General features: G+C 57.1%; 6 protein-coding genes across 6 annotated transcripts in view; 3 read left to right on the top strand and 3 right to left on the bottom strand.

Moving 5' to 3' along the window:
* The window catches only part of GUITHDRAFT_137461 (hypothetical protein), a gene marked incomplete at both ends in the record, with an annotated part of 5,767 nt that extends 2,796 nt beyond the window's left edge, over positions 1 to 2,971 (top strand). The window contains 6 exons of the mRNA XM_005834186.1: positions 137 to 379; positions 517 to 797; positions 918 to 1,032; positions 1,113 to 1,411; positions 1,466 to 1,700; positions 1,862 to 2,971. Coding sequence (XP_005834243.1) covers positions 137 to 379; positions 517 to 797; positions 918 to 1,032; positions 1,113 to 1,411; positions 1,466 to 1,700; positions 1,862 to 2,971 — 2,283 coding nt within the window. The remainder of the gene's footprint in view (positions 1 to 136; positions 380 to 516; positions 798 to 917; positions 1,033 to 1,112; positions 1,412 to 1,465; positions 1,701 to 1,861) is intronic.
* A 241-nt stretch (positions 2,972 to 3,212) lies between these two features.
* GUITHDRAFT_69529 (hypothetical protein) lies at positions 3,213 to 4,733 on the top strand (the record flags this gene model as incomplete). The annotated part of the gene is made up of 5 exons (XM_005834185.1): positions 3,213 to 3,494; positions 3,725 to 3,808; positions 3,945 to 4,019; positions 4,127 to 4,300; positions 4,428 to 4,733. 5 exons carry the CDS (start codon positions 3,213 to 3,215, stop codon positions 4,731 to 4,733), a joined length of 921 nt encoding a protein of 306 aa, XP_005834242.1.
* A 96-nt stretch (positions 4,734 to 4,829) lies between these two features.
* On the bottom strand, positions 4,830 to 5,816 carry GUITHDRAFT_44039 (hypothetical protein; the record flags this gene model as incomplete). Its single annotated transcript, XM_005834184.1, has 2 exons — positions 4,830 to 5,585; positions 5,631 to 5,816. Coding segments are annotated over 2 exons (942 nt in total), but the record flags the coding sequence as incomplete, so codon positions are not given.
* A 906-nt stretch (positions 5,817 to 6,722) lies between these two features.
* GUITHDRAFT_106708 (hypothetical protein) lies at positions 6,723 to 8,081 on the top strand (the record flags this gene model as incomplete). Its single annotated transcript, XM_005834183.1, has 9 exons — positions 6,723 to 6,773; positions 6,842 to 6,916; positions 7,092 to 7,249; positions 7,300 to 7,387; positions 7,440 to 7,573; positions 7,622 to 7,724; positions 7,765 to 7,860; positions 7,906 to 8,002; positions 8,056 to 8,081. 9 exons carry the CDS (start codon positions 6,723 to 6,725, stop codon positions 8,079 to 8,081), a joined length of 828 nt encoding a protein of 275 aa, XP_005834240.1.
* Positions 8,082 to 8,102: 21 nt separating this feature from the next.
* On the bottom strand, positions 8,103 to 8,848 carry GUITHDRAFT_152066 (hypothetical protein). The gene is made up of 3 exons (XM_005834182.1): positions 8,591 to 8,848; positions 8,496 to 8,537; positions 8,103 to 8,450 (listed from the first exon to the last, which is right to left on the bottom strand). Exons 2-3 carry the CDS (start codon positions 8,496 to 8,498, stop codon positions 8,157 to 8,159), a joined length of 297 nt encoding a protein of 98 aa, XP_005834239.1. The 5' UTR covers positions 8,499 to 8,537; positions 8,591 to 8,848; the 3' UTR covers positions 8,103 to 8,156.
* Positions 8,849 to 9,124: 276 nt separating this feature from the next.
* GUITHDRAFT_69600 (hypothetical protein) lies at positions 9,125 to 9,889 on the bottom strand (the record flags this gene model as incomplete). Its single annotated transcript, XM_005834181.1, has 1 exon — positions 9,125 to 9,889. A coding segment is annotated over one exon (765 nt), but the record flags the coding sequence as incomplete, so codon positions are not given.
* Positions 9,890 to 10,735: the final 846 nt, after the last annotated feature.

Here is a 10,735-nt window from a genome sequence, read left to right as displayed (position 1 = left end):
GCCGGGGCTCCTTCGGGCGACATAAGATATTTAGCCACCCTCTCTGCCGCCTGTAATTCACCATATACGTGGATATGTCGAGGGTGAGGGAGAGGGAGAGGGAGAGGGAGAGGGAGAGGAGCTGAGGATGAAGCAGGTGACGCTGAAGCCCTCCATCTGCCTCTCAACCGACTCCTCGTTCCTCAAGAGTATGGAGGCAACGGAGCAGCTGGTACTGGAGGCGCAGATGAAGGGGGGAGAGAGCAAGCGGGCAGGGCAAGTGGTAGAGGAGCAGGTGGTCGAGGCTCTCTGCGTGGGCGTGAAAGGAAAGGAGCTTCACTTCGAGCTGCCCGGCAGCCTGGTCGGCGTCTGCCCTCCTCACCTGCATGGACGCGCCAAGGTGAAGAAGGCAAGAGGCGGGAAAGAAAGACGGAGAGGATAGGATGAAGGTGTTGCAAGGAAAGTGAAGGGCATGACAATTTCGGAGGAGTAGGAGGGAAGGGAGAGGAGAGCGAGCGAGCGTTGATGTTTCCATAGGTCACCACTGGCAAGCGCTATAAGGTCTGCGTGCTGCTGATCGATAAGTTGCGGGAGCGAGTCTATGTGGGGATGGAGGACGAGCTTGTGGCTTCGCTGCAGGCCAGCAAGAAGGGGAAGGGGAAGGAAAAGGAGCAGGAACTCATGCCTGCTGACTCCGTGCGGGGGATCGTGCAGCTTGTGGGGGAGGAGCGAGTAGTGCTGTCTCTTCCTCAGAGCCGCAAACTTGCGGTCGCGTCGATCGAAGACTTCAACGTCCGCGGAGAGCGCGCGCGCAAGCAGTGAGCTCAAGATCTTGTTCTCTTCCTCCTCGCCCTCTTGTGCCTCCTTCCTCCTTCCTCCTCTTTCACTTTTCCATCCGCTGCTCTCCTTGTCTTCTTCTCTTTTACTGCGTCCAACAGGTTCGTCCCCGGGCAGAGCATGGATGTGCTCGTGCTGGAAGCGACAGGCGCTCCCGTCCTGGTCATGAGGGCTGACAGTGGGAGCGGAAAGACCCAGAGAAGAGAAGGGCAGAAGGTGGGCGAGCAGAGGGAAGAGAAGAGATGAGAAAGAGAGGAGGAGGAGGAGGGAGAGGAGAGCATTGAACGAGGATGCAGGTGGATGACGAGGAGCTGATGAGGAATGGAGAGAACTGCAAAGGAGCGCGGCTGACCAGCATGGAGGAGGCTGAGCGCGGCAAGTTGGTGAAGGGGATCGTACACAGTGTGAAGGCGACGCACGCGAACGTGCGACTAGGAGGAGGATTGAGAGGCGTGATCGACCTGCTCGACGCGATGGACCCCGAGGAGATGAGAGAGGGGAAGGAGAACCGGTTGAGCATGCTCCAGCAAGGGCAGGCCATCGACGCTCGGGTCCTCGGCGTCTTCTCCCCTGCTCGTGCTGGCCGAGACACCAGGTACTCGCTCGCTCTCTCGCCGCCCTTGTGACTTCTCTCTCTCTCTTTCCTCAGACTCGTCGCTCTCTCCATCCGACCTTCAGAGCTCGCGCAGCCGGAGGAGACGCCGCTGACGAAGCGTCCGAGCCTGGATGAGTTGAAGGAAGGGGAGGAGGTGGAGGGAATGGTGGAGAAGGTGGAGGGCGACTGCCTGTGGGTGCACCTGGGAAGTTCGCTGAAGGGACGCGTGGAGCAGCTAGATGCCTCGCGTGAGCTGACAGTGCTGGAGAACCTGAAGAAGAACTTTAAGGTGAGGAGGAGAGGAAGAGAGGGAGAGGAAGAGAGGGAGAGGAAGAGAGGGAGAGGAAGAGAGGGAGAGGAAGAGGGCGATGGAAAGGAAGCAGGTGCAGGGTAGGGAGGAAGACGAGGAAAGGAAGGTCGGGAACGAGAGGTAACGTGGAGCGAACGCAGGTGGGGCAAGGAGTGAGAGCGTCAGTGATCGCCGTTGACGTTGGCAAGAGCCGAGTGGACCTGAGGCTGCTGGAGGAGGGAGAGAAGGGGAAGGAGAAGGGAAGCGGGAGGAAGAGAAAGAAGGGAGAGGAGGCGATCCAGGTGGGGGAGGTGGTGCCTGCTAAGATCGTGAAAGCTCGTCCTGGCTTCGGCTTCGTCCTCAAGCTCGGCCTCCACAGTTTCGGTCGCGTTCACATCTGCGACATCGCAGACGCGGCTGTCGATGCTCCTCTCTCGCTCTTCAAGGTCGGCCAGCTCGTCCGTTGCTGCGTGCTGGAGGCTGAAGAGGACGGGTTTGCGCTCTCACTGCGGCCCTCGAGGGTATCGGGGAAGAGACGAGGAGAGGAGGAGGAGGCGGTGCGGGAGCATGGAGCCTTCCCTGAGGTCTCGTCGGTCAAGGAGCTCGCGGTGGGGCAGCTGCTGTCAGGCTACGTCAAGAGTGCAAGCTCAGCTGGAGTCTTCGTGCAGCTGGGGAGGCAGGTGACGGCGAGGGTGAAGATCTCGGAGCTGTCGGACGGGTACGTGAAGGACGTCAAGGCAAACTTTCCTCCTGGTCGCCGCGTGTCCGGGCGAGTCATAAGCGTGGAGGTGAAGAAGGAGCAGGTGGATCTCTCGCTCAAGCGCAGCGTCGTGCTGGGGAAGAGGCGGGTGGGATGGTCGGACCTGCAGGTGGGGCAGGTGGTGGCGGGGGCGGTGAAGAGCGTGCAGTCGTTCGGAGTGTTTGTGAGGATCCGGGGGAGCGAGCTGGACGGGCTGTGCCACATCTCCGAGGTCGGGGAAGAGTTTGTGCGGGACCTGAGCAAGCAGTTCAAGCAGGGAGACAAGGTGAAGGCAAAGATCCTCCGCATGGACCCTCAGCGAAAGACCATCTCACTTGGCATGAAACCCGAGTACCTGCAAGACGCGCCAGACGACAGCGAATCTTCTGAAGACGACGAGGCAGATCAAGTGATGGCCAAGGAAGAGGCCGAGGCAGAGGAGGAGGAGGAGGAGGAGGAGGAGGAGGAGGAGGCGGCGGCGGCAAGACATGACTCTGAGGTTTGTCAAGTGAAGAATTTTCATGTTGACTAACGCTCGTATGCAGACCGCAGACATGGACGATAGTGAAGAAGAAGCAGATAATGACGATGATGAAAAAGAGGAGGAGGAGGAGGAGCAAGAAAACGACGAGGAAGACGAAGAGGACGAGGAGGAGGAGGAGGAGGAGGAGTCCGGCGAGGGACGAGCTGCTTTCTTATGGGATGACTTTGACGGCATGAAAGGAGAGAAAGAGGAGGAGAGTCAGACGGATGGGAGCGACGAGGAGGAGGTCATGGATGAAGACGACGGAAAGAGCAAATCGCGAGAGAAGAGGAGAAAGAAGAAGGAGAAGGAGCAGAAGGAGCAGGAGCTGCGCGAGAAGGAGGAGGCGCTTCTAGATCCAGAGAAGGTGCCGGAGACGGCAGAGGAGTTTGAGAGGATGGTGCTGTCGTCGCCCTCCAGCAGCTACGTCTGGATCAAGTACATGGCCTTCTTCCTCGAGATGACCGAGATCGACAAAGCCAGAGAGATCGCAGATAGAGCCCTCAAGACCATCAGCTTCAGGGAGGAGCAGGTGACCTCCTCCTCTTCCTCTTCCTCTTCCTCTTCCTCTTCCTCTTCCTCTTCCTCGTCCTCGTCCTCGTCCTCGTCCTCGTCCTCGTCCTCGTCCTCGTCCTCGTCCTCGTCCTCGTCCTCGTCCTCGTCCTCGTCCTCTTCCTCGTCCTCTTCCTCGTCCTCGTCCTCGTCCTCGTCCTCGTCCTCGTCCTCGTCCTCTTCCTCGTCCTCTTCCTCATCTTCTTACAGGAGAAGTTCAACGTGTGGGTCGCCAGACTCAACTTGGAGAATCTTTACGGCACAAGAGAGTCGCTGATGTCTGTCTTCGAGCAGGTCTTGCTCCTGCTCCTGCTCCTGCTCCTGCTCCCTTCTCCTTCCTACTCTCTCCCTCAAGCTCGGTCTTGTTTGCCTTGTCGTTCGTTTCCTTGTCTTCTCTCACTCTTTCTCGCCGTCTGATGTGCCACGTCAGGCATGCAAGCTGAACGACAGCAAGAAGATGCACATGCAGCTGTTGGGAATTTTCGAGCGAGGAGGAGATGCGCAGGTTGTGAGGGGAGGCGAAGAGCGAGGGAGATGAGGAAAAGAGAAGAGATGAGGGGAGAGGAGGAGCAGATATGTTGGTGTTGAAGAAGGAAACTGAGCAGGAAGCAGGTGACGGAGCAATTCTTCAAGACGCTGACAAGGAAATTCCGCAAGAGCTGTAAAGTTTGGCTTCGATATTGCACGTTCAAGCTGCGAGGGGCTCACCCTGAAGCCGCGGGAAGGATGCTCGAGCGAGCGCTGGAGGCGATTCCGAAGCGAAAGCACGTGAAGCTGATCCACAAGGTAGAGAGGGGAGAGGAGGGTTGGAGACAGAGATGACGGTCGTGAGGGGCAGCAGCAGAGGGTCGGGGAACGGGCGGGGGAGAGGATGGGAGGGAAGAGACAGGAGGAGGAAGTGATGTATGCGCAGTTTGCGACCATGGAGTACAAGCTCGGGTCAGCAGAGCGAGGGCGGACGCTGATGGAGGGAGTGGTAGTGTCGAGCCCCAAGAGAATCGACTTGTGGTCAGTGTTTGTTGACCTGGAGCTCAAGAGCGGGCACGTGGAGGCAGCTCGACAGCTGCTGGAGCGAGCGATCACGTTGAAGCTCAAGGGAAGGCAGGCGAAGTTTCTGTTCAAGAAGATGCTCGAGCTTGAGAAGACTCACGGAGACGCTGAGAGGGTGGCGGAGGTGAAGAGAAAAGCGAGGGAGTGGGTGGAGTCTAACGCCGAGTGAATCCCCTTATCCTTACAAGATCCCTCCATCCTCAGTCCCCTAGAAGTCCACGAAGGCCTCATGTTGTCGGGGCCTTCGTCGCCTCCCTGGCTTGTGCGGGGGGTCGACCTGGCGCTTCAGCAGCTCCACCCAATCGACTTGTGCGAGCCAAGCGCAGCTCCACTTCCTCCCCACCGCCGCCGCCTTGGACTCCCCAGCCTGCACCTCCACCACACCTCCTCCAAACCGTCTCGTACTGTCTGCCTGTAGCAGGCGAGCAAGGAGCTCACGGGCAGAGGAGGAGACCTCGTGCGGGTACTCGATGCTCTCTGTCAGCAGCCGCTTGTAAGCCGAGTTGGAGTTCTTGTCGTAGAAGGGAGGAGCCCCGACCTGCGTGCGCGTCACTGGCAGCAATGAGAGGCAGTGCAAACTCGCCAGCATCTCGAAGATGAGGATGCCGAGAGACCACCAGTCCGCCTCCTGCCCGTGCCCGACACCCAGGATGATCTCCGGGGCCATGTAGAAGGGAGAGCCGACGAGAGAGAAGGAGCGGTCTTGCAGCGAGGTCGCTTGCTTGCTGTGCCCGAAGTCTGTCAGCTTGACGTGCCCCAGCTCGTCGAGCAGCACGTTCTCTGGCTTGAGGTCGCGGAACAGGATGCGCATCTCGTGCAGGTACTCGATGGCCAGGATCACCTCAGCGGCGTAGAAGGCAGCCCAGGGCTCAGGGAGGCGCTGCTTGGATGCGAGGAGCGACAGCAGGTCTCCTCCTCTCACGTAGTCCATCACCAGGATGAAGCGATCAATGGTTCTGAACGCAAAGTGGAGCTTCACAATGAAAGGATGATCCACAACTTGCAGCGCTCGCCGCTCTGCCTGCAAGCTCTCTACAGTCCAGTGAGCTTGTAGGGCAGCGTCCACGTCGATGATGCCTTGGAGGTGCTTTCTCCTCTGCAGCTCCTTCTCGAAGTCATCCTTCTCCTTCTGGTTCACTATGCTCTCCTTGGACACCACCTTCATCGCGTACACTTCCCCGCTGTCCACCTTCCGCACCCGAAAAACTTCTCCGTATGCTCCCTTACCGATGGAGTTGAGGATAGAGAAGTCGCGGAAAGAGACCGTGTCGTCTTGCAACCCCAGCACGAGCTTCACCCCTGCCATCCACTCGCGTCGCGCCTCCTCGTCGGGACATGACAGCACCAGCGGGTCTCTGTCAGGATGGAAGATACCGAAGCAGAAGCCTTTCTTTGCGCTGTCGCCCATCATGGCAAGCGAGCAATCCTGTAAGTCTACTGTCCTCTTGGGCCACGCCTTGTCTAGGAATCGACGTTCGTCTTCCCAGTACCCCAGGAAGCCGTCAGAGAGCGCGTAGAAGGCTCTCTTCCACTTGCTCGTCAACGCTCGCTTTCTCTTCGTCTCCAAGTACCCCGACATCAAGTACGCTGACTTCTCTCCGCCAGAGCTCGCCTGCACCGTGGTCACGCCTGCCATTGGCGCTATTGTTGACTTCCTCAACTCCTTTGGCGTCCTGACCATCTCAAGTGACCTCGCTCGCTCCGCCTGTTGCCTTGCAGCCGCATCTGATCCTCCGACCTCCTTCTCTGCTGTAGAACGCCCACCCCATCCCCACCACCAGCCTTTCCCCCTCGACGAGGAAGCCATCACCACCAAGACAACTGAGGAGGATGCCGAGGGAGAGCACGTGGGGGGACAAGAGATTTTAGTGCAGATGAGAGAGTAGAGGACAAGAGAGGAGGAGTGAGATCAGAGTAGTGAAGGGGAGGGGGGGGAGGGGAGGGGAGGGGAGGGGAGGAGGGGAGGGAGGGAGGGAGGGGGAGGAGAGAGAGTGGGGGAATATGGTCATTGGTAGGGTTCAGAAACAGTTCAGAAAGGGGTCGGAGGCATGAGGGCGATGATGTGCATGAGGGTGATGATGGGTACGAGGGTGATGAATGAAAGGTATGAGCGGAGATGAGGCTAAACTTCTAGACACCCAAAATAGAACGAGGCGATATGTCGAGCCTGACTAACGCGGGATCGATGCAGGGCGACTATGAGCCAGCGGTAAGAGAATGCGTGCGATGATGGGGATGATGATGATGATGATGATGATGATGATGATGACCATGAAGGAGATAGAGATAGCAATGTCGATGGCAACGATGATGTTCATGGTTGCTGATGATGATGATGTTGATTGGGAAAATGTATGCCGATGCAGATGATAATGATGGAGTCTTTGGATATGGAGATGGAGATGAACATAGAGACAGATATGATGGTGTTGATGACCGAATGTGTGAAGTAGCATGATTGTAAAGCACCTGCCATTTGTCTATCTGCGATCTAGCAGAGGGAGTATTTCTTTGACTAGAATTGCAGACAAAGCACTTCCTTCTTATCGGGTTTCTCGGCATGTTTGTCGGAGCGATTGTGTTCTACTATCTCTCCATGAACAAGAAGGAGAAGAAGCTACATGAAACTCTCATGTTTCTCGTTGCTGTGACTTCTGCCGCTGCCTACTACCTCATGTGGAGCGGGTGAGACATTTCAACGTTTGTGGATCATGCGTAACGATGAATCTCGGTAGCTTCGGAGTCGTGAAGAAGACAGACTCAGCAGGCAAGGAACGCCTCGTCTTTTTCGCACACTTCATCGAGCGTCTTCTCACTACTCCGGTAATTTGCTTGTTAACTTGTTTGTCTTGCCGATTCGCTGATCTACCGGCAGCTCCTCTTGTACTCCATCTGCGACCTGACCAACGCGGCCAAGGGAGAGACTGTGATGATCCTCGGCCTTGACATGCTCATGGTGGCCTCTTCTACCATCGGAGCGACTCAGCTTCGCCCCTGGAAGTGGTTCTGGTGACCTGCCTGACCTGAGCTTATCCGGCTCTTGACGAAGCCTCGTAGGTGGACTGTCGGGATTGCCTTCTTCGTCTTGTTGGCGCTTCAGGTGTGGTCGTTGTATAGCAAAGCAAAGGAGTCTGGCAACTCCTACGCAGCGGGACTTCAGGTACCTCGTGTTGCTCGTGTACCTTGCTGATCCGCTCCAGGTGTTGGTCATGATCCTCCTCGTCTCTTTCATCGTCTACCCCACCGTCTGGGTGTTGGGAGAGGAAGGGCTCCAGGCTATTTCCATCAACATGGAGGTGACGCAACTCAGACAGTTTTTAGGGTTGTTCACTTGCTTGCAGTCTGGCTTGTACGTTCTTGTCGACCTCGTCTCCAAGATTGTCTTTGGTCTTTACTTGTTGTTTGCTGTGCTTGGCAGCGAGGAGCAGGACTCAGAGGGTACTTGTTCTTTTCATTATTCCATCGTCTCAAAGTTGACGTGTGACGAGCAGGAGCCGAGAAGACTTCCCTAGTCTAGGTTGCAACTGCAAGTGCCGGAAACTTTGTTTTTCTTTATGCAATGAATGTGTGAAAGTATTGGAAATCCTCTCACTTACTCTACATGCGAGTACATGATCTGAGGAATCACGTCTGACCAAAAGGGGATCACCTTGTCGTACATGATCTCGTTGATCAGTGCCGACGAGCTCTGAGTTCCCAACTTGCGATGCTCATGATGTTCCTCTTTCACCACGGCTCCGTTCCGCTTCTTCTCTGCTACTTCCTTCACATCTCCACCAACTGCTGAACGCGTCTTCGTTGCTTTGTCTCTAGCATAACTTGTCTCGCAGTGTGGAGCGCACGCGTCCATGCGGCTGTTCCCGAGGGAGGAAGAAGCGATCAGGATCTGCGTCATCTTTGTCAGTCTCGTGCGGATCTGACGTCAAGGTACCATGACGGGCGTTGCCAGGGCAGCTGCTCTGAGCACGAGGGGCTGCGGGAGACGAGGCGTCAGACGCACAGGTAGCAGCAGCAGCAGCATCTCACTCGAACATCATCTGAGGCGAGCTTGTGCCACCATCTGAGCCAGCGATTGCTAGACCGATTGCTCCCATGGGCGGGTGCGGGCGAAGTCTCCACGAAGTAGCGAGCCTCTTGCTCCTCCTTGCCCTGCTGCCTTGCCGGGTCTGTCCCTTCACCTTCATCGCCTCCCTCAGCACGACCTGAGCTGTCGGCTGATTTCTCGTCCGACCTCGCGTCATCTTCGAGTCCTTCACTCTCGTCTGCAGTGCTGGTAGCCCGGCCCCCTGCCTCCTCTTGCTTCTCCTTCTCGTCTACACAGTCTGCATTGCTCGTCGTCGCTGCCCTCGTATGCTCGTCATGCTTGCTCGATTCTTCTCGAGTGTCGGCGCCGGATGATTCATCTCGCTGCTTTCTGCCACCGAACAGCCTCAGACCTGGCATCGTCCATGCTCTCGACTGTCGCTCGTGAAGCTTTCTGTGATCGTCGGAGGCGCAACGTAGGCTTGAAACAATGCAACCTCCTTGTTGCGCTGCACTCTTGTCCGCCTGTAGGTTCTGGGCTGTATGCTCGGCCGCCTGTAGGTTCTGGGCCGTATGCTCGGCCGCCTGTAGGTTCTGGGCCGTATGCTCGGCCGCCTGTAGGTTCTGGGCTGTATGCTCGGCCGCCTGTAGGTTCTGGGCTGTATGCTCGGCCGCCTGTAGGTTCTGGGCTGTATGCTCGGCCGCCTGTAGGTTCTGGGCTGTATGCTCGGCCGCCTGTAGGTTCTGGGCTGTATGCTCGGCCGCCTGTAGGTTCTGGGCTGTATGCTCGGCCGCCTGTAGGTTCTGGGCCGTATGCTCGGCCGCCTGTAGGTTCTGGGCTGTATGCTCGGCCGCCTGTAGGTTCTGGGCTGTATGCTCGGCTGCCTGTAGGTTCTGGGCTGTATGCTCGGCCGCCTGTAGGTTCTGGGCCGTATGCTCGGCCGCCTGTAGGTTCTGGGCTGTATGCTCGGCCGCCTGTAGGTTCTGGGCTGTATGCTCGGCCGCCTGTAGGTTCTGGGCCGTATGCTCGGCCGCCTGTAGGTTCTGGGCTGTATGCTCGGCCGCCTGTAGGTTCTGGGCTGTATGCTCGGCCGCCTGTAGGTTCTGGGCTGTATGCTCGGCTGCCTGTAGGTTCTGGGCTGTATGCTCGGCCGCCTGTAGGTTCTGGGCTGTATGCTCGGCCGCCTGTAGGTTCTGGGCCGTATGCTCAGCCGCCTTCAGGTTCTGGGCTTTTTTCGTGTCTGACTCCACGTCTCCCCCGGCCTTTCCAGTGTATGCAGAATCTTCGCCTTTCACCTTCATCCTCTCCTTCCTCTCTTCCTGGAGCTGGACTGCGGCTGCAGGCAGTCCTTCACTCTCGTCTGCAGTGCTGGTAGCCCGGCCCCCTGCCTCCTCTTGCTTCTCCTTCTCGTCTACACAGTCTGCATTGCTCGTCGTCGCTGCCCTCGTATGCTCGTCATGCTTGCTCGATTCTTCTCGAGTGTCGGCGCCGGATGATTCATCTCGCTGCTTTCTGCCACCGAACAGCCTCAGACCTGGCATCGTCCATGCTCTCGACTGTCGCTCGTGAAGCTTTCTGTGATCGTCGGAGGCGCAGGTTGAAGTTCCGCCAGAAGCTTGAAAGATGTTGTTGTCGTTTCGGCCTTGAGCTGTAGCATCGAGATGAAAATCAGTCTTGGAGAGCGGGTCTGAAAATGCAGACAGGTGAATGCAGGCAGACGTGGGATGCTAGACCCTACCTTGACAACAGTCAAGCGCATGTTTCGGGTCTCGTTGGTCGTTCATGGCGTTGTTGGCTACATGAATTACGTTGTTGCCTGCGAAGGCCACAGTGACAAACGAGTATGATGACATACTGATGATATGACATCATGCCACACATAATATGAAACGACAAGATGGTTCAAAGACATCGTCTCTCACCTGTGGTCCCAACACCATCATCAACTCTGGAGTAGAGATCCGACAACCTCCAAGTTCCGTCCACAATGAACTTGAGCTCATGGTCACCTTCAGGCAGATCTAGAGTCGTCTCCCACATGTCCTCAGATGTCTTCTGCATTTCATGCACTTCCAACCATTCTGACCAGGACCCCACCACGCCCACGAATCGGAAATCGTTGTTGCTGTTGTCAAAGTGTATCTTGG

The sequence above is a fragment of the Guillardia theta genome (assembly GCF_000315625.1).
Source record: "Guillardia theta CCMP2712 unplaced genomic scaffold GUITHscaffold_26, whole genome shotgun sequence".
Taxonomy (NCBI): domain Eukaryota; class Cryptophyceae; order Pyrenomonadales; family Geminigeraceae; genus Guillardia; species Guillardia theta.
Note: the sequence above shows the minus strand (reverse complement) of the source record. Positions and strands in the feature narration are given on the sequence as shown.